Consider the following 21605-nt stretch of genomic DNA (forward strand, 5'->3'; position numbering starts at 1 on the left):
TCTCTCTACACCCAACACTGCAACTCTCCATTGTTTCCGGCGAACGATAACCAGACATAGACAAAGTTTTCACTTAACAAAATGATTTAAGAAATTAACTGGGATTAGCTAGTTGCTAAATTGACATGTTTTTCTCCCTAAAGAGTCTTAACCATCTTGGTGTCGTTTGTGGATACAGATACAATAGGCAAGCATGAGCATGACAAAGAGCATCGGCACAAAAGCAACAAGCACCTTCTGCTGCATACTTGCTCCGTCTCCCTCTTCTGAAAATAGTTAAAGAGTATCAAATTTATATTCACATCTTTCTCACAAGTCCATGCCCGAATCATAAAGAATGCACATATATTGCATAGTAATTTGGAATTTTGCTAAGAAAGAGAAAAAACGAATAACAATTATGATTTCACATGCATTTACTAACATATGTCAAATAGTGATTTGACTGCCACGACTTGTAAAGAAAAAATGACAAATATAAAGGGTCCAAAATATTAATCGTTGGTCAAACAGTACTATTGTGTAATCACAAGTAAATAAAGAGATTAATGTTAGAAATAACCGTAGCATCCTAATCAAGCTCAAGAATACCTTCTTTCTATCAACGAGAGAGGGAGAGAGAGAGAAAGAGTCGAAGAGGAGATTCAAATTTGAAACCTCTTCCAAAGTTAGAAAGAGAATTTACCTCTGTGAGAGCGAGAGGAAAAATAACCAGTGAAAAATGAGATTATATATATGTTACAAAAAAATGTATATAGGCTTAGGTTTACAAGATTTTTTTATTACCTTCCATATCATTATAATCTCGAATATTGTTGGTGGTTTTCTCGAACGTAATTTATAACATTTACTATGAATGTTGATAAGTTTTTGTTGAGCTAGCACATTCAACAACTTCATTCTACTTATATATTGTATGTGCGTGTACATATATTGCGCATGCATTATATTCGTTGGGAACGAGAGTATCACATTGCATGCATTGAGAATTAATGAAGAATCAAAGTGGATATGTAGCATTTAAAATATCCCACACGCGGTAGATCTGGATTTATTTTTTTTTTTTTTTTAACAAATGATATTATTGACACCAAGGGATGAGGTTGAGCTTAACCCTATAATGGACTAGCAATAATGTGGTTCAAATTCGCTTTTGGTGAGAATCAAATATAAGATCTTTCACTTACAAGTGAACAAAATACCACTAAATCGTAGTATTAAGTGGCAAATCTGGATATTATTTAAACATCTAAGATCTTGAAATTTAGAATTTGGCATGAGCTGTTGTGTGAGGGCCAACTGACGTTAGCAAGTAACCTTTTTCTTTGTTTGGCGCCTATAATGTACGTACAATGCTAGAGAGTGGCCAACGATTTCTGTTGTCGTGGGGTCGACTGAAGGTTAGATACTTAATTCCTCACACGGTTGTAACACGTGGCTTGATCTGGACCGTTGAACGTCTAACGATCCCAAAATTAAATGGCTCATATTAATCCTTAAACGGATGGACTTACTCTAAAGCAATTATTATTTAGAGTCAAAAGTAACAATCTTAGCCTACCACCGGCCCTTACCAAGGTAAAACGGGTGGAGATGCTGTGATTGATTCATCCCTCCGAAAAACACGAATTAATGAGTTAAGCCCAAATTGTTCATTTATTTACGATTACTTATTACGTGTCACCCACTATTAACAAAACCAAATTTAGAACTATGTCGGTTTGATCTCTCACAAAGAAAGTACGTATGCAATAGCATACCCACTAGATGCAACCACAACCAATCTGAATCTCTGGTTCCAACTAACCAAAATCGAATGAGGATCCTCTCCGGATCATCTTTGTGATGATGTCAAAGATCCTCCAATCACATCCGTTTATCGTGCATTGTGCTGTCAGAAATTTTTGTAATTTTTTTTTACTTAAAATTGAATATAAATAGTACTTAACGAAAATTGATCGCATAATGTACGATAAACTAACCGTGATTGGAGGATTCCGGAATCCTTACAAAGAGGTTCCGAAAAGGATCCTCATTCACCAAAATCAACTCAAATAGAATCCTTGTCTCACCCGACACCAAATTCGACTTAAATACCACATCCATACACCATCCAAATTCTTTAAAACAAAATTCAAATAAATTATATTGAACTACGAGTTTGCTTGATTCTCTCCAAAAGGACACAATTTAGGATGCGTTTCATTGTAATTTTAGTTAAATGGTATCTATTTTGTGTCATTGTAACAACTAACAAGAGACTATAATTTAAAGATTATTTAATTTTGACGATTATGATACGTGATGGATTGCCTTGATGAACATGGTATTCATCATCAGTTCATTGTGTCCTGAATTCAAACATTCTCCCTCCCCTTATTCTAGTTTATTGTAGTAATATCTTTTATAATTAAAAATTTTGAATGACTCCAAACTTAATTAATAAAAAACCTATATTCTTTACTGAATATCAGTGAAATTGTGTTGAAAGATACTACATTTTCCCCTCAATACTTAGATTATGATGTCATTACCACTAACCCCTTGCCACAATCATCGCTTCTTTCTTTTTTACTAAGTTCTTTATTCAATATAAGAGATATTCAATCACACATTGGCTGCAGGCAGAGCTAAGATTTACAAATAATGGGGTTGTGATTTCGAGCAAGAAAATTTCATTGCACCAAGTTGATTCTTGCCAACACTTAGTCGGAGGTTTATGCCAATATATGTAAACAACTATTATGATTTATAGAGGCTTGTTATGGGTGGCTACAGGAATTTGTAGAGTAATGTTGAAGGTATAGTCAATTGAGGCATTTCATCGAGTATTTAGGCTGGCAGCAAGAGCCACAGTTGGACAAGGAGGGAAGGTGCCAAGTGGTAAAAGCTAGGCTTCATATTGAGAAGTTGAGATGCACGAGGGATGTTATTTCACACAAAACATCAAGCAACACAGCTGTTTGAGAACAACAGCTATATATGCCCAGTTGCCCAATTTTCCATGCAACAAAGTGGTTCATAATTCACGGTGTTAGGTTAACAAGAAGATTTACTTATTCCTTTTCTAGCAAGTTTTGATATTTCATCCATCAAAAGTCCGCTCCCTAATAACTTGTAATCCGTGAGCCCTGAAGAGAACTGCTGCTAGCTGCACTTTTTAATGCCACAGATGTTTCCACACGAGTTTTGTGGCCTTTCAGTTGCATTATTTGCAGTCTCTGGTCAACTCACGTTGCACCGTTGACTCAACAAAAAAATTTCTTTCATTGCTTGAGATCTTTGTACCTTTTTTTTGATGAAGACAGAACAACTTTGATAAATTTTTTTTTTTTCATTGCTAAATTAGTCAAAATTAGTTTGATTACATTACATTCCATTTTTAGTTTTAGTTTTTATTTTTGGTGTTAGAGGTAAAGGGAAAGCATACGGGGAAGCATAGGGATGAGGAATGATGGAGGGAGGGTGATGGGAGGGAAGAGGGGAGAAACATAGGAGAATGTATGAAACAAATGCTATGCTTTATGTCCAAGAGATAAGGAAGGAATTGGAGAACTTAAATAGACGAAGTAAGAGAATAGGATCCCATATAGAGCTTTAGCGTAGTGGTAGAAAATAATAATGTTTATGCATCCTAATGCGGGTTTGATTCTCACCTATCCCCTTCTCTCCTAACACTTAACAATTTAACCCGCTAACGTTATTGTTTGTCAAAAAAAGGAAAGAGAATAGCATCGATTAACTAGGCCGAATCCTAGTTGATTAGACTGCTAATTCTTTGGCATTTGGTTGTGAACTATAAACAGATACCTACACTTTTCTGATTCCATATGTTTTAGTAGATATTGCAGACATTAGGAATGAAAATTGATTATGATGTAGATCAAATGGTGGAATGGATTGAAGATTAAGTTGAATGATGCAAATCAGGCAACAAGACTAAAGGTTTACATATTTAGGCTCCCATGTCCAATTTGAGCCCATGACCCCTCGTTTCGAAGAGAATGGAGTCGCATCAACACAATGCTTTCATGTAACGTATGGGCGTTTTGGGTCAAATTCCATAGTTTGCAGTGTTTTAAGTTTTAAGGCATTTTTTAATATTTTGTTAATTAATTGTTTGATTCTAAACCATATTCGGACTCCTAGGGCTTCTAGTGTTAAGAGACATTGTAAGTAGAATGTTTAGACATTAGGTTTGTTATCTATTAATAATCACTAAATTAATTTTAAAGTTTTGTCCTACATTATGGTGGATTCTTTCTTTGGAGGTTGCGTCAATACTCATATTTTATTAAACGCTTGAAACTCAAAATTCATATTGGCTCCAACTCTCATTTCCTATAAATAACCATGTCTTTCACAATTCCTTTCGCCTTTTACAACTCTTCCATTTTTCTCTAGCCTTGGTAAACAATTTTGGTTAGGGAGTAAAAGTTGAGTTTCCACTGATGGACATTTGAGATCTCAAATATTGGCATCGTTAATTTTACTATACATGAATGTGATCTGAATTTGGAGTTGAGAATCTCTACATGATGGACAATTTCTTTTTAAGTATTTGATATATGAGAACCCATATGGTGCAATACAAATTTTTAAATTTGGTTGATGGTGAGTGGCCGGTTTGTGTGAGTCTTGAGCCCCCTCCCGTGCCATAAAGTGAAAATAAATACTCGTCAAAGAAAAACGAGTGAACAATATTAGTAGTAGATTATAGAAACCCCTAATCACGGTTGAGTAAATAAACAAAACAATTTGAGTGATGAAATGTTGACTCTTACCCCTTGTGAAAGCAACCCATATTTAATATGACAACACACTTTTGTGCTATGCATGTGAAATGTAGGAACAGTCACCAGTCTCATTTTCTCACACCATATAAAGTAAACCTGAGCTGTGTCAGAGAGAGCGCACATCACAATACTCAGCATTATTTTAATACTTCCCATATTATGGCTGCATGGTGGTGTTCCTCAAACTGAATATTGATATATACGCAAACTATATATATATATATATATATATATATATATGTCTATACCAAACTTCTAATAATCAGAACTCTAGTCATCCGATCTTCCCTCCACGACTTTCAGTTTGTGTGTGTCCTTTAAATTTTTGGGGGGTTGTTTCCTGTATGTTTCCCAAAGTTCATGCAGGTATGGAAATGGACATGGACAAGGATTGTGGTAAAACTGGAGGGAATGGAGAGAAGCGTTTGCAGATTTTTGTCGATAGAATGAATCGATTTCCGGCTTTGGTTTGGAGCACGGTGTGGACCGTTGGACGGGATGATCCGAGAAGGGTGATCCATGCTCTGAAAGTTGGCTTGTCTTTGACACTGGTTTCCTTGTTGTATCTGATACAGCCACTGTTTGTTGGAGTTGGAGAGAATGCCATTTGGGCTGTCATGACTGTGGTTGTTGTGCTTGAGTTCACTGCAGGTGATTGATTAGCCTATGATTTGTTTAAATACTATAAATAATAGATATTATATATATGTGATGAACAAAAGTTGTTTCATGTACTTCTTCTTGTTTGTAAACAGGGGCTACTTTATGCAAAGGACTGAACCGAGGATTGGGAACATTGTTAGCTGGATCATTGGCATTTTTCATTCAGTACATTGCAACTGAATCCGGTCGGACTTTTCGAGCAGTTTTCATCGGAGCAGCAGTCTTTCTGATTGGTAATCTCATCTTTGTTCACTAAGCAATCTTTAATGACATTTCCTAGTTCTAAAAAGAGACAGATCTTGTTTTTCATGTTAATTTAAAGTTAGTTCCCTTATCATAATCTGTCAATTGAAAATTTCTCTACTAATTAAAATTATACTAATATTTTGCTATCTTTTCATTTTATGATTTGGCAGGAGCTACAGCTACATACATGAGGTTTTTCCCTTATATTAGGAAGAACTACGATTATGGAATAGTGATATTTCTCTTGACCTTCAACCTAATAACCGTGTCAAGCTACCGCTTCAAGCATGTCCTGAAGATTGCGCATGAGCGATTCTACACCATTGCCATAGGCTGTGGTATCTGCCTACTGATGAGTCTACTGGTATTTCCGAATTGGTCAGGAGAAGAGCTCCATAATTCCTCAGTGTTCAAACTTGAAGGCCTAGCTAGAGCTATTGAAGGTATATAAGCAAAGTTACTTATCATATATGATCGACCTCTGCACCCAAATTTGAATCTCCTTGCCAAATTTTATATTTGATTAGAATATCGTTCGAGTAACAAAAAATCATTTTATCAATAACTAAATATGCCAGTGATTCAAAGTATTTTGCGATTTATGATTTTGCAGCTTGTGCGAATGAGTACTTCAGTGAAGAAACAGATGCAGACCAAGACAAATCAACTGAGGATCCCATATATAAAGGTTATAAGGCTGTTTTGGACTCCAAGTCTCAGGATGAAACCATGGTATGATTCTTGGAAATCTTTGGTTTCGTTTATTTTTTATATTCAACTTCACAGAAGTTCTGGAAATTGTTATGCCCTCTTCAATGATTTTGGTGTTGCAATTTGAGCAGGCCTTACATGCAAGTTGGGAACCAAGGCACTCAAGACACTGTTACAGATTTCCATGGCAGCGATATGTGAAATTGGGAAACGTTCTTCGCCACTTTGGATACACTGTTGTAGCTCTACATGGATGTATAGGAACCGAAATTCAGGTAACGCTTAAAAAATATATGTTCTAATACATTTACCCTATTTGTTAATATTCATTGAGAAAAGAAACAAAAAAAAAAAATACAAAGTATGATGATTGTCATGAAAATTATGATTATGTTCTCGAGAACCCTCATAATTTGTTCGTAGTGAACAAGAATATAGGTCACATGTTTCTTGTTGTGACAGATCGCAGATTTGGAAAATAGTTTCACATGCATCAACAAAAAGGGGATCTAATTTTGGCTTTGTTTTTCTTAATAATCGATTTACATTTTTCTACTAAATTTCTCTTGCAGACCCCAAGATCTGTTAGGTTACTCTTCAAGGACCCATGCATTCGCCTAGCTGGGGAAGTATCAAAGGCACTGATGGAACTCGCCAACAGCATAAGAAATCGCCGCCATTGCTCTCCCGAAATACTATCCGATCACCTCCACGAAGCTCTGCAAGATCTTAACACAGCCATAAAATCACAACCAAGACTGTTCCTAGGCTCCAACAGCAACCAGGCAACCAACATGCTTGCCGTGGCAGCTGCACACGCAACCCAACAAAAGCAAGGAGTCTCGTTATCAAGCGTGAAAACCGACAGTTCAGCATTGCTCAAATGGAAAACAAAGGGGGCTACTGAGCAGGCAAAGGAGCCGGAGAGGAAGTTCTTGAGGCCACAGCTGAGTAAAATTGCCATAACAAGCCTCGAGTTCTCAGAAGCGCTTCCATTTGCCGCTTTTGCGTCTCTGCTGGTGGAGATGGTAGCAAAGCTGGATCATGTGATCGAGGAAGTTGAAGAGTTGGGGAGGATTGCATGCTTCAAAGAGTACGAGCATGGTGATGAGAATATTGTTGTGACTTGTGAGAGGCCACCGGTGAATCCTCTTCAAAACCATTTGCCTTCCCATGCAGCTGATTAATTTAATACTTAATCTGTACAAGCAAGGATGGATGTCATAATCCAAATATTGTTGGCAGTGGCTGGCTAATATTGCAGAACTTCCTTGATAGAACAAATGTTCATTCGATTAGAGAATAATCGGCTCCGAATGATAAAAACCATGGTCTTTCATATTTTTGTTTTGATGAAAATTTTACAAGAAATCTGTTGTTGTTATTGTTAAAAAAAAAAAAAAAATGTCTTTGATTATTCAGTTTAAACTTGGGTGCAGCAAAATGATTTGGAAGACGGTTGACATGAAAAAACATGAAAAAAAAACCGCAAATTAGATTTAAACGCTCAAAATTAAATTTGTTTTAATCAAACATCTATGCAATTTAGGATTTAAATTAAGGCGCTTAGGTACATTCCATATCCGTATTTCTCTATATATCAAATTAAAATTATTATTGCTAAACGATTTCGAAGAAGCTTGCAAAAATATTAAAAAATAAAAATAAAAAAATTTGAAAAAATTGAAGAGGGCCCAACCGGGTTCGAACCGGTGACCTCTTGATCTGCAGTCAAATGCTCTACCACTGAGCTATGGACCCATTTGCTATTCTTCATTACGTTTTATTTTAAATAGCGTTAAATATATTTACTTTATGAGCTTATTAACTAATTAAAATTCTGGTTAAAACATAGGCTAGGCCCATAATAGTTTTGCCGAATTTTTTCTAGTACCATTCAATTTATCAAATGCAACCCTTTTTTTTTATTTTTTTTTATTTCAAGACTCCAAAAATGTCATTTTGTATTTATCAAATTATAAAGAGAAAAAATATATATGAAGGAGTACATGATGACTTTTTTGGAGTACCATAACAAATCTATTTTTTCTTTTTTATGCATCAATGTTCTTTTGCTAGGGGAGGGGAGAATCGTACTAAACTACCCAATGAGTTACAGTTAGTCAAGTTACGTATTGAATTTGCTAAACATGGGAACCGAATTTGAGATCTTTCCTAAACTCTAATTATACAAAAGCAACATTATATTACAAATTATAATTCTTTTGGTGGAATTATAAGTCTTGACAAGGTTGAAGCCTGGGCACATTAATGATAAATCCAATAATTGTATGACACATGTCATTTTAAGGGTAGAGAATGTTTAAGGATAAGATATTACAAGCTTTTGCCAATATTTTGTGAGGATAGTAGTGAATGAGATATATAGTATTGTTGGATGTGGATAAATTAGTGCATAGGCATTTGCTGCACACACACAAATGGCTTGTTGCTTCTCAAACACTGTATCTTATGGCTGGAAACTGAAAAGAAGCAGCCCGCACAGCTTGTTTGGCTGGAATATAGGAAGAACCAAAGAGGATGAAATGCCACAGACCAAGTACTATGACACTGATCTTCCATTCCCACCTTCTCTGCTTGACAAAACATTCTTAAGTGGTATTTTTACTCTCTCTCTCTCTCTCTCTCTCATTTGTATCATATGGTGGTTTCTTGTACATATAATTTTGAGAGGTATAAAATATGAAAACAGATATAATATAGGGCCTTTACCTTTAGGCATGTCCTTATTAGCCTGTACTGTAGGCAAATACTCGCATTGATAATATGAAATATAATTCTTACCTTCTTTGTTCCCGATGTTCATTTAGTCTAACGGAATCCATTCTATACTTTAATCGAGGATGTTCTGAGTCCAACTGTCGTCGATGGTTATGACGCAAAAAACTTATATAGCAATGACCCTTATGTCATGTGATGATTTTGAGCAGGTAGGGAACTCAAGTGTTGCTATAAGGCCACAATTGATGGATTTAGTGCAGCTAATTTCCACAACTTCTGTGATTTCAAGGGGCCATGTGCCATAATTGGTTACACAAACAAGTCCTTCAAGTTTGGTGCATTCAACCCTGAAGGCTACAGAAGCACAGACGATTACTACGACACCTTCGATGCATTCCTTTTCTACTGGACAGACAATGACATAACTGATCCAATTGTTTTGCCCAAAGTAGGAGGAAGTGGTGCAGCCCTTTTCGATTATGCTCGAGGCGGGCCGCAATTTGGGGCCGATGGGCTGCTTATCGGACCACCTCTAGCGCCGGTTATGGGCGGGTTTGCAGGCCCGGATACTAATTCGGGTATTGGTGATTTAAGGCAAGCTAAATCTAGGTTAGGATTGTCATATGCAAAGAGGGAAGATGGGAAGGAGTCACTTTTTGGTGATGAGTCTAGAGCAACCCTTGAAGAAGTTGAAGTTTATTGTAGTCCTCAAATTGCAAGCTTGTACTAAACTTAAAAAGGGTACATATATACACTGAAGGTTCTATATAAACCCGTGCTTATTGCTTATACATATGTACATGTAACCGGATGCATATACGTGCTAGTCTGCTTGTCGCGTGATACTGTCTGTGAGAGCAGAAGGAAATATCACCAAGTTACAAACCTACACATAAGATTTTCTCCTGTGCTTGCACCATCCTTGACTTCATGACGTTCCTGATGGAGATACTTCCTCATTTCATTTTCAACCAAACCAAGTGGAGAATACTCGTTATGTTGCCTCGACGACAAAGGAAAAGCCGCAGCACTTACTCGATACTTTAGACGAAGCAGTAGGGGGCTGAGAGTGAAATGTATGTATAGTAGTACGTAGGGGGCGGGAGAATCTGTTTTAAAAAACAACGGTGGGTCCTAGTGTCGTAGATAGGAAAGAACAAATTAGAGACCTTTTAGGATGGCAAAGCAATAGCATTCCTAAAGTGACAAATGGGGTATAGTCTCTTTAACAAGATGCTTAACAAAGTGAACTACTGGAAAACTTGAACTGAGAGAAATGTACATTTTATTGGGTGTGGATGGCACCTTTATTTTTTATGGTCTTTTCAAGGCATCATGCTCCTATTCAATCAATTAATTGTCTCGAAACCAAAGTTATAATTTGTTTCTTTTGGGGAGTTCACACTACTAACTGTCCAAAAATGAAGTGGTTGCACTTTTCATTAGAAAACTCGTGTATGGGGCTGCCAAAAAGCACCTCCAAGGCTGAAGAATAAATGGATTTTGATGGGTAACTTCAGTTCAGCCCCATATGATTAAATCAGACAAACTTCGAAGTTAGGTAGAACAACTCGAAGCTGAATTCGAATCCCCGCAACCTCATGCATAACTCAAAACTTTCAGAACAGTGTTCCAAATAATAAATTTTAATCTATCATCAGTTGAGGAAACTGTCTCTTTGTAGAGTAAGGGTAATGATGCATACGATAGACGTTCTCTCCCCAATCCTTGCAAAACGGGAAGCCTTGCTTGAGGTTGTCCTTTATCAGTTGGTGTCTCATAATATTGAATTATGAGAAGTTCTAATCTTCGCAACCTCGTAAATAACTCAACTTATTTATCACATTGTTCAACCGAAATTTTTTGAAGATATCTCGACTCCATTTCCCTCCCGAATAACGAAAAAGCAATAAGGAAGTGGAAAACTATCAAGGGGCCCTTAGCCTTAGAGCTTTCCATATGTACACTCAGATCAAGTTTAACAGTAATGTGAATCTTCAATCTTAAAAAGATGTGGAAAATCTATCAAGTGATACTCTTTTAGCTACCCACCAAAACCTTAGTAAACCCCACCAAATTCCATTTATTACAAACCATAAAAAAGCTTAAAGAATGTGTCGAAACTCTAAATCTAACTTCCTAATGGAATTATTGGATGGCTTATCAACACTTCGAAAAGCAGCCTTTATCACTAGCTTTATATCTCAAGAGAATATTAAGTTCGGAAAAAATTCAATAATTTGAAGGAGCATGATGATTGAAGGTCGTTGAAAGTTTGAGACACAAGCAGTACTACTGCCTTGAGTTCACATGTTCAACCACTTTTCTCTGTTTTGTTACTCTCTTTCGTATTTACCTGGTATACTTGCAAACTAATTATTCTTTGCCTAAAAACAAGAGTAGAACATGGCAAGACGTGAGTTAGGTCAGTTGGTTAAAATAATGTGCTCATCTTCTTACACTTGAGCTCCAATCCCCCTCTCAATAGACTAGGGTTGTATTGCATTGTTAAAGAAATGATACAAAGTAGAATATAGCTACACGTGAGTTAGAACAGTTAGTTAAGGTAGTGTGCCCACCCTCTTGCACCTAATATCCAATCACCCTCTCAATAGATTAGCTAGGGTTGTATTGCCTTGTTAAAGAAATGATAAAAAGTAGAACATAGCTAGATATAAGTTAAGTCAGTTGGTTAAGGTAGTGTGTCCACTCTTTTGCACCTAAAGCTCCAATCCCTCTCTCAATAGAATAGGGTTGTATTGCCTCAATAAAGAAATGATAAAAAGTAGAAAATAGGTAGACGTGATCAACATTAGAAGACAAGAAGTAAAAGAACTATATATAATAATTTCTAGTATCATATAAAGGGAGTCAAATACATAAAAGATGCTACCACACAACGCATGGAAAATTACACTGTATAGATTACAACCACAAGGTAGCTTAGATTTAACAATCAAACTTATTAAAACCATACAAGTTGTAAGAAAAACCAACGCCAAGTAAAATCGATAAAAGTGATTCACCCGGAGAAACTAACAGACTGCAAAGTAAAACAAAGTGGGAAGTTCGGAAGTGGCTTCTGAAATAACTCTCCAAACAACAGATGAAGTACACATACTACGTCCGAAAAGAAAACAAACCAGTCGTTATTTGTAAAAGACGAGTGATTGTAATTATCTTATACTACCAAGAACCAACGTTAAAAGGCGTTGTCTTGGATGTCGACTGTGGATGACGCAATACATTGTACTCGATTGATCAATCCTGCACTGGGCAGGCCCCTACATCACAATGACCATATTGTCTTCCTGTAACCAAAGTCCTCCTAATTCCCCCAAACTCCCATCTGCGCTCACTTGCCTGCAAATTAGAGCTTGGCTATCCCATGTTTCAGACCCTGCATTGGAAAAAAGAGAGCGACAAAATGATCTTTCGGTTCATCTTTTCAGAAGGGGTTTGGATATCTCAGTGAACTAGTCTGGTCAAAACCTTCAAATTGCATTTCCTCATTCCCATAGTAACCCATGTAGTCTGTGTGTCCACAGAATGGTGACATGCCGCCCATTTGATTCACATCATCGGCCATTTTAAGGTCCCCTGTGAAATTCGAGTATGACGAGCTAGGTGATTCTCTGGGTTCATATGACTGCCACGGCGACATTGTGCTTGGAAACTCGTACTGCTGAAAGTAATTAGGCATAGCTTTTTGCAACTGTGGGTAGTCCTGCATTTGAGAAAGCTATAAAAATAAGAACAATATTATTAGTCCAAAATTTCATGGTTTTCTTTTTCTCGTATCAATACCTTGGAAGAATCAAGAATCAAATCAGGTGAGACCCAGAAGTCTGCAGTGTTGGTCTCCCTTGAATCTGGCTCAAACTCTGCCATTGGATTAACTTCATGTGGAGAAGTAGCACGGCTTGAATAACGACTCTCGTTATGCAGGCAACTCGCTTGAGATGATGTATCAGCTGAGATGCTCAAGGGCTCTTTTAAGATTCTTGTTGAGGTCATATCCTCCCCACTGGTCGAAGCGCTTCCAACCCTCTTGGCCTTTGGCTCTCCATGGGAATCATGTGTCTTCTGTGCATGCTCATTCTTTTTAACAACACGGCACAAAGCAAAAACTCCCTGTAGAGATGATCAACAAACCGAATTCAGCATAAGCCTTCCAAAATTTAGTAGCATCGAAGCTCTTATACTATTAATTACACAAGGGAACTGTCTAACAAACGTATGTTGTATGAAGCCAAAGCATTTGATGACACTGCAGGATGATGTACCTGATGACCAGATGTTCCCTGGGCAAAATCATCATTGAGGCGGTACTCATGCATGATCCAGTCTGTTCTATCTCCTAAAGGAGCACGTCCGCGGTAAAAAACAAGGGTCTTTCGGTATCCATTCACACCAGATTGACAAACAACCTTGCGGTCTTTTCCAGTGGCCTTCCAGTAGCCAGCTTTAGTAGCTCTATTTGTTCTTGAGCCGTTTGGATACTTTCGATCCCGGGGACAGAAGAAAAACCATTCCATATCACGTCTAGGGAGGAAGGATTTCTCTGCAATCAAAATTCACATATATTATTGAAAATCTAATTGGAATTTTGGGAAGAAAAAAAGAAAGAAAAAACAACCTTCACTGTTCTTGTGCCTTATTTGATTTGAATTGTTACATACTTATAGGGGAATATATAAAGCCAATTAGCTTGGTGGTTCAGAAAAGAAAAAAAGCCAATTAGCTTGGCTTTTTGGAAGTAAAGAAACCCACATACCCTATCAGAAAAGGAAGATGCTGCGCAGGTTTAATTCATAAAAAAGAACAGAAAAGAAGCCGAACTAAACTAAATCGAAACTAGCTTTATGGCACCCTCTGTTCACATTCATATAGAAAATCCATCCATACGCCAATCAAAGAATCAATCTAAACACCAAATAACTTAACCCGATGCGCAGACCTAAGCTTAGTCAAATTGGCTAAACTAGTCTTCTCTGCAATTTAGATTAGTTTGGAATATCGTTCGAAATACAAAATGATACTTAACCCAATGCTGTCACGCCAACTTATTGTAATTCATTCAATGTCTCACAGAGCAAACTAGTGAGCGAAAATGTAGTGAAATTACTATTAGTAAAAGAGTTAAAAGCATTGAATTACTAATTACCTGGCAACTCCCATGGATCGAATTTGTACAAATCGATCACCGGAATAACTTCAAGCTCAAATTCGAGCCCCTCCACCTTTCTATGAAGGTAATATCCAACTAATTCCTCATCAGTAGGGTGAAACCTGAAACCTGGTGGCAGTGATGCTCCTCCCATAACTCCACTCCTCAACCAATCCAATCCAAACCTCAAAAAAAAAAAAAAATCCCAGTATCCCAATTTAAATGAAAACAGAGAGCGAAAAAGATTATATAACGTTATGATGAAGAATGGTAAGAAAATTATAGCTAAGTGCCCAAACTGTATCTATTATAGATATGGAAAATCCAGAAATAAAAGCTTTTATCGAAAATTGATTTCTTATCAAGAAATGAGTAAATTTTCGACTGCGTGCACCCGTTGTATAGCAGAATCATTGTCCTCGAAAACGGTTTTTTCTTATGATGGATGTGTCACCCCGACCAACCCCCCTCACAACTAATTTGTTTAATTCCCAAAACGATATGAAAACGAAGAAAACTTGATCCTTTAAGCAATACCAGAAGCTGATATTGCTCAAACTTCACTACTAGGGTGTAAAATCCTTGTACCGTAACCGAAAATGTACGAGAGAGAGACTGCCCTACAAGTATAAACACTAGTTACAACTTCCAAATCGAACCTATGGCAATACACACAAGTTAAAACAATTCAAAACTTGTCGAAAACTGAAATTTTTGTGTGAAAGGGTGAGAGTGCCAGTTGGAAAAATGTGGGCAAGAAATGGATGTTGGTAGAACAAGAGTCAGTGTCAAGAAAGCAAAACGGGAGAAGAGAGGGAGGGAGGGAGGGAGGGAGGGAGGGAGGGAGGGGAAGAAAGGTAAGAGTAAAAAGAGTGGGAAGTGGGGCGTGCTTATATATTGGTGTTGGGAGGGAACCATCAGTCCAAAAATGCATAAATAAACACCGAAAGTTTTAAGATTGCTTGTCTGACGCATACATAAAATTCCAAATGGAACTGGCCCACGTCCACATAACCTGAACGAGTTCACACCCTACAGTTACTTCTCCTCTCCGACGTTGAATTTCGACCTTTTTAACTATTCGAACTCGAAAAAAATTTACATGCAACTAGAAGTTATCACTCGTTAAATTTTTAATTTGTTCATACACAATATTGAATGATCCGTTTAGGATACTGTCATATTAATTGTAGTAATATACAAGTTCTTTTATACCAATTGCATATAAACATATAGTTGTATACTACTTATCGAAATGAAGAAATTATATACATAATTTTGTGTGTGTGATCATTCGAATACATACCAAATCGCACATTATGGCATGCTTTTTTTCCCCCTTCATAGATGTGTTACGTTTAGAATTTTATTAGCAAAGATTCAAAATTAAGATGCATCTACATCTCTACTTGTGTGTGCTACTTTGCATTTGTGTTAGTTTTATGTGGCACACTGTACATGTGGAACATTATTTATCATTAGAAACAACACCAAATTAGTTATTGAGAAAATTTGTACAAGAACCTGACTTCCACCTCAAGTCATATCTTGGTTCTGCTAGGACTCAAGCTCAATAGACCTCATGTGTGATATTTTTATCTTAAAAAGACTTTGTGCAATTAGAAGGTGACCACTTATATATAAACCATATAGTATATACTAATATTAACAAAAAGAACATAAACTTGGATTTGGTTTAATGATTTATATAGTTTTCAGTACATTGTTAACATTGGTGAGGTAAGGAACTTACAAAAAGAAATTGTGTAGCATCACTTTTCTCTTGTATAAAAACTTACGAAGACATGAATAAAAATGATATACACTCAGTTGCGTTTAAAGAAAATCGAATAATCGAATTTGAGGAATTTGAGTTTATGCATAGTTGCAGTAGAGTCCAAGCTCCATCCACATCATCATTAGTAGGACAAAAGCACTTTTTTCCTTTTTATATAGAAGTGATTGTGTCATCTTCTTTCTTGGTCCCACACTGTACAAAAGGAAAGTGGCAAAAGTGTGTGCTCTGCCCACTCAGTTTTCCAGCTTTTTGGATTGAGAAGAGAAAAAAAGGCCTTGGTGGGAGCTGTAGGATGAAGACGAAGCCTCTTCTTGAATTCGCCTATTCACACATGGGTAAATGTTCACTATCACTTGATGATGTTCTTGTAGTGGGACCAATTGACGCAGTGCTTCTAGGGTTTGGTGGAAACTTAGAATTTTATATTTATTTCTTTATTTTTTGTAATTGATCGATATTAAATTAGAAAAAAGATTTTCGTCAGAATTTTGTTTTAGAAATTTTAAGAATTCTGTGATCATAATCATGTATCGTATATTGTAAAATTAAAAATTATTTTAAAATTTAAAATTAAATATAAATAATAACTAACAAAAACTGATTCTACGATATACGATAACTGTCACGAAATCCTTAAGATCTCTAAGAAAATGACCCTTGCCCCTAAAATTAAATTCCAAATTTTTTTACTGTATCCGATTTGTTTCGACTGAAACACAGTCGTAGTGCTTACAAATAAGTGATTTGATTTGATTTGATTGAATTGAACTCTCTGCTTTAAGTTAAGTGAACAAAAAAAATTAAAAAAAATAAGTGATTTGATTTGATTGAATTGAACTCTCTGCTTTTACTTAATTAAACATAAAAATAAAAAATAAAAAATGAAAAAGTGAATGCGGAGGACTTACTCCTCAAAAGGACTTTTTCAATTTATGAAATTTCATGATTATCAGTAAAATTGTTTATATTATAAAACATTTTGTGAAGATAATTTTTCAAAAAAAGTAATAAAATACAAGATCGTTTAGTCATTAAATTATATAATAATAAATGAACAGATCCATAAAAGAATTACAAATCATATTTATATTTGTTACAATTAATTAACTAAATAATCTTCTTTTTAATTGATCTTTCACAAAGATGATCTTTACATAATGGAATACAATATGAACAATTCCAAATAAGCACAAAGCTCTTTTAATCGACTATAAATTTTCTTGGGGAGGAACTGCTACTCAATCTTAAGAAGGAATTCTTTCTCAATCTTAAGGAGCCAAATCCTTCTCTTTTTGGAGTAGGATTCTCTTCTTTTTTATTGTCATCTCAATTCCTCTTCTCATCTCACATTTTGTTTTTTGTTTTTTATCTTATTGTCTCTATTAAAAAAAATTAATATAAAATATTAACGTAACTTAATCGTAACCGTTTAAATATGAAGAAAAAAAAGATTAAGCGGAAAGATAATCATTCTCTCATTTTTTTCACCTGAAGTGGGTTTTTGCTTTTCTCTTTTTGTAAGTAAAATTCTTGCTTTTGGCGGCTAAGGTGTGCTTAGCTTAGTTCTTACACCACCATCTTCAACAACCTTAGTTATTTTAAGTTATTTTAATATAGAAATGATTAAAAATTTATTTTGTATAACCAGTTTACAAAATGTTACTCTCTATCTATTTTAGTTAGCATTATATTTTGGGGGTTTCTAACTAACTATTACACGTTTATTTTACCATACAAGGTTATAAACTAATAAAATATTCAAGGCCTAGAATAGCAAGTATTGGGTTATTATGAGAAAGGGTTCTCCTTGTAAACTTTTGTTATTTTTGATTTAAAAAACTTAAAAATTCATCTTTTATTAATTTTTTTTTACGTAAATTACACTAAACTACCTCAACTATTAGGCCAATCACAGTTTCATACCCCATCTTTAAAACATTTCAATGTCATATCTTATCTTCAAATTTGTTGCAATGTCATACGTTCCGTTTGTTAAATGCTAACGTTGTTTGAGGCAGGGGCCCACTTCCTATTAAAAAATTAATTAAGTATTAAAAAAATTAATTAAATATTAAAAACTATAAATAAAATCATTTAATAATTTTTTAAATGGGGGACCCACCCCTACAAACCCATCACCTCTTCTTCCCCATCCACCCGTATCCCCCCAACCTTCCTTCACCACCAAAACCAGAAACCCACCGCCGCTCTTTCTTCCTCCATCTCCACCTCCCTCCCATGGCGCTCCTTCCCCTCACCCTTCTCCTACACACCCATCACAATCACCAAATTAATCCCTATAACCAATTTCAAACAAAATACCCCAATTCCATCCAAACCCTAACGTTAAATTTCAAATTCTTAGAACTAATCATCCCCACAACAAAGTCCACAACACCACCATCACCGTCTCCCACGACCTCAGTCTCCACCACCACTGTCGTCGCCTACAGTCCCAGTCTCTGCCTCACCCCCAGGCTTAAATTTCGAATTCCCTTATTTCGGAGAAAGCTTCGGGCTTTGCTCAAAGGTTTGTGGGTTTTGGCTTAGGAGACATGAGGCAGCTGTGCTTGGGTTATGGGGTCAAAGGAGAGCGAGTTCGATCAGGTTTTTCTGGGTTTTGGTTTGGGGTTTAGGAGTGGAGGCAGGGACGATGGCGAGAACCATTCGGGATTGGAGGCAAGATATGAGTTCGAGCTGGGTGGTGTGCTGAGAAAGGGTGGTGATTGGCACGTGAGGGCTGTGGTGGGGTGGTTTTGGTTTTGGGTTGGGGGGAGATGGGAGTGGAGAAGAAGTGTGAGGGGGATAAGGGGTGGCTCCCATATTTGTTTTATAAAATATTTAAATGATTTGATTTTTAATTTTTAATATTTAGTTATATTTTTAATCTAGTGGAATTGGAAGTGGACCTCATCTCAAGTCACGTTAGCATTTAACAGAGAGATTGATAGAAAACCTAACGGAGGTTTGATATTGTAACAAATTCGTAAGATGATGTGCGACATTGAAATGTTTTAAAGATGGAGTAATGAAATTGTGATTGATCCAATAGTTGAGGTAGTGTTGTGTAATTTACCCTTTTTTTTTCCTTTTCTCATTGGCTAAATTTAGTTAGCAACTATTCACAAAACTATTTCAAATTGCGAGGATGGGCTGCAGAAACTGAGCTGTTTGGTTTGAATAACCTTCGGACTTGATTGTGTGGACATATTCATTCAAGGATAGCCAAAATTATATAATCTTGGTATGGGAAAACTCTTTCCCTTCGACTGGGTTGTAAGTTCTAGTGACTAGTGAGGAAACTACTTGAACATTGGCAACTCATGGAACTATTTTCTTTTTACATTACAAAAAGGGCAAAGAGAAATTAATCAGATAATGTTTTACAAAAGGCCTGTGGGGCATTTGGAATCTCTTACAACCTAATGGTTACAGTACGTTAACTCCACTCCAAATATGCTGATCTGTAAATTTTAGTTAAGAAAATTATAGGCAATGAGCTTTCACACTAGGAGGTAAGTAATAGAAGGACAGATTAAATTATCTTCTGACGTGAACAATGATCAAAATCTTAATTAGTTTGTACTTGCTCAGTCTCTTCTTTAGCCCATTTGACTTCACAACTTAAGGAATTTGGAGAAGGGTCGCATGTGGAGTTCTTACATAAAGTATTTGACTACTGAGAAACTATGTGCTTTACGTGGACGGTTGTTAAAAAAACGAATGAGTTTGTTTAAAAAAAACAAAAAAAAAAAAAAAAAAAGGAAAAAACAACTTTCTATGCTTTATTTTTTATGAGTGAAAGGCACCAGTTTTCCACCGTTGCATGTGACCAAATTAGGGTAGTGAGTATCTTGTTAATGCACTGACTTTTGATTTAGAAAACGAACTAGAAATGGCTTTGCCTTTTCTTTTTTCTTTTTTTTGAAGTAAATAGAGTTTAGGGTTTAGGGCTACTATTGATCGTACCAGCAGCACTGTAGCAACAATTAAGAATGAATCTCATATTGATAGAAGAAGTGATCATATATGGACTTATAAGTAAATTAGATTAATCTCTATATTGTCAATTGTTTTATGGTGGAACATTAACTTCTTTATAATATCAGTGCATGGTGTCCTACGTGTGAAGCCAAACGGCCACACGCACTCCACGTTACCCCGTTGTACATGTTGTACAGGTGTTAGGCTTGAAAATTCATCACATATAAAGGGACGTGTTGAAAATGAATCTCACATTAATGGGAAAGGGGACTTTACATAAGCTTAAAAGAAATTAGGTTAATCTCATATTATCAATTAATTTTATTGTAAAACCTTAACTCTTTTAGCAACTAACAGTTTTGAGCTTAAGAACTGTTGGACATGATTCAAATTCTTCAACTATGGTATGATTAAATATAAATATATACTCAACCAGACTCTTCCAGCACACTCTCCTTCTTCCCTCCAGAGCTTTATGATTAATTAACTATTAGTCAAATTTTCTTTAAATACCATATCTGGAAAGCGTTTAAAGGCAATCGTGCTTTGACCATATACATGAGCTAGGGTGTACGAATTCCCTCTTAAATTTGAGTTGGGGCAAAATGCTCATCAAGTCAACGATGAACAGTTAGGAGCAATGACTGAAGGTAGGGTTTACTGCACCGTAGTTGAGTAAGTTGAAGCTTTGTGTGAAATGAAGTCAATGGAAAAAAAGGTCGTGACTCTCTCTCTCTCTCTCTCTCTCTCTCTCTCTCTCATTTTGAATGAATGATACTAACTGAAGACATAAGGGGATAGATACTATTGCAAGTGAATCACACAGTGATGAGAAAATGAATCTTCTGTATACTTATAAATAATTGAAATATTCTTCATATTACCAATTCGTTTTATAAAGGAACTCGAACTTCTTTAGACGAGGTAGTATATACCTATTTTGTCTTTAATTATGGGAAATTGGAGGAGGAGAAAACCACCTTATCTTGCTTATCTTGGTCTTTGTTTGTCTACTGCTTTCGGCCCCTTTGTCTGCTGGTGCCAATGTCAATCAATGGCAGTTGTAACACACATATAGACACAAAGATGTCAATGTATAAGGATGCTTCAAAGAAAATGGGTTTGGATTTCTCTAAAAGTTCGGCTTAACAATAAATTCAGGCCAAAGAACAAGACATATGGTGAATTGATTAAGATATGATTTTACTCAAACATGTTAATGAATTGGTTAACTAAGTTTCATACTCAATTTGATTTGTTTTCTTACATAAAAATTGGGACTCAAGTCATACAACGGCTCAAATATAATTAGTTACAAACTTGTTATCAGTACGAGTTAAACTCAAAACTTTATATTGCTAGTTATATTTTATGTTTTTAATTAAGGCGGCTAGGTTTTGAATTATTTGGAAAATTACTTTGTCTCATTAACCGTTCGTCAAGCTCATGTGAACAAAATTATGAAGAAGAGGGGAGGGGGTAGCACCAAGAATTC

The 21605-nt window shown here is 36.0% G+C and overlaps 3 protein-coding genes and 1 non-coding gene across 4 annotated transcripts; 2 read left to right on the forward strand and 2 right to left on the reverse strand.

Annotated features, from left to right (window-relative positions):
• The first annotated feature begins 4909 nt into the window (after positions 1–4909).
• Positions 4910–7787, forward strand: LOC137709714 (aluminum-activated malate transporter 14-like). The gene is made up of 6 exons (XM_068448694.2): positions 4910–5447; positions 5552–5692; positions 5876–6148; positions 6319–6437; positions 6548–6691; positions 6989–7787. Exons 1-6 carry the CDS (start codon positions 4964–4966, stop codon positions 7601–7603), a joined length of 1776 nt encoding a protein of 591 aa, XP_068304795.2. The 5' UTR covers positions 4910–4963; the 3' UTR covers positions 7604–7787.
• Positions 7788–8105: 318 nt separating this feature from the next.
• On the reverse strand, positions 8106–8177 carry TRNAC-GCA (transfer RNA cysteine (anticodon GCA)). The gene has a single exon. It is a non-coding gene; the product is annotated as a tRNA-Cys (tRNA).
• Positions 8178–8803: 626 nt separating this feature from the next.
• LOC137709748 (TLDc domain protein) lies at positions 8804–9951 on the forward strand. The gene is made up of 2 exons (XM_068448726.2): positions 8804–9035; positions 9368–9951. Exons 1-2 carry the CDS (start codon positions 8858–8860, stop codon positions 9886–9888), a joined length of 699 nt encoding a protein of 232 aa, XP_068304827.2. The 5' UTR covers positions 8804–8857; the 3' UTR covers positions 9889–9951.
• Positions 9952–11980: 2029 nt separating this feature from the next.
• Positions 11981–15193, reverse strand: LOC137711528 (NAC domain-containing protein 71-like). The gene is made up of 5 exons (XM_068450770.2): positions 14326–15193; positions 13445–13722; positions 12966–13292; positions 12651–12885; positions 11981–12558 (listed from the first exon to the last, which is right to left on the reverse strand). The coding sequence occupies exons 1-5, from the start codon at positions 14480–14482 to the stop codon at positions 12443–12445; spliced, it is 1113 nt and encodes a 370-aa protein (XP_068306871.2). The 5' UTR covers positions 14483–15193; the 3' UTR covers positions 11981–12442.
• Positions 15194–21605: the final 6412 nt, after the last annotated feature.

This window comes from Pyrus communis, chromosome 6, assembly GCF_041283825.1.
Source record: "Pyrus communis isolate YQ-2024b chromosome 6, ASM4128382v1, whole genome shotgun sequence".
Taxonomy (NCBI): Eukaryota; Viridiplantae; Streptophyta; class Magnoliopsida; order Rosales; family Rosaceae; genus Pyrus; species Pyrus communis.

Coding starts and splice junctions, on each gene's coding strand:
- LOC137709714 (XM_068448694.2), top strand. CDS start 4,964: ATGGTGGTGTTCCTCAAACTGAATATTGATATATACGCAAACTATATA. Junction 5,448..5,551: donor TGTGCTTGAGTTCACTGCAG/GTGATTGATTAG, acceptor GTTTGTAAACAG/GGGCTACTTTATGCAAAGGA. Junction 6,149..6,318: donor CCTAGCTAGAGCTATTGAAG/GTATATAAGCAA, acceptor ATGATTTTGCAG/CTTGTGCGAATGAGTACTTC.
- LOC137709748 (XM_068448726.2), top strand. CDS start 8,858: ATGGCTTGTTGCTTCTCAAACACTGTATCTTATGGCTGGAAACTGAAA. Junction 9,036..9,367: donor TGACAAAACATTCTTAAGTG/GTATTTTTACTC, acceptor GATTTTGAGCAG/GTAGGGAACTCAAGTGTTGC.
- LOC137711528 (XM_068450770.2), bottom strand. CDS start 14,482: ATGGGAGGAGCATCACTGCCACCAGGTTTCAGGTTTCACCCTACTGAT. Junction 13,293..13,444: donor AGGGAACATCTGGTCATCAG/GTACATCATCCT, acceptor TCATCTCTACAG/GGAGTTTTTGCTTTGTGCCG. Junction 12,559..12,650: donor TGAGGAAATGCAATTTGAAG/GTTTTGACCAGA, acceptor TTTCCAATGCAG/GGTCTGAAACATGGGATAGC.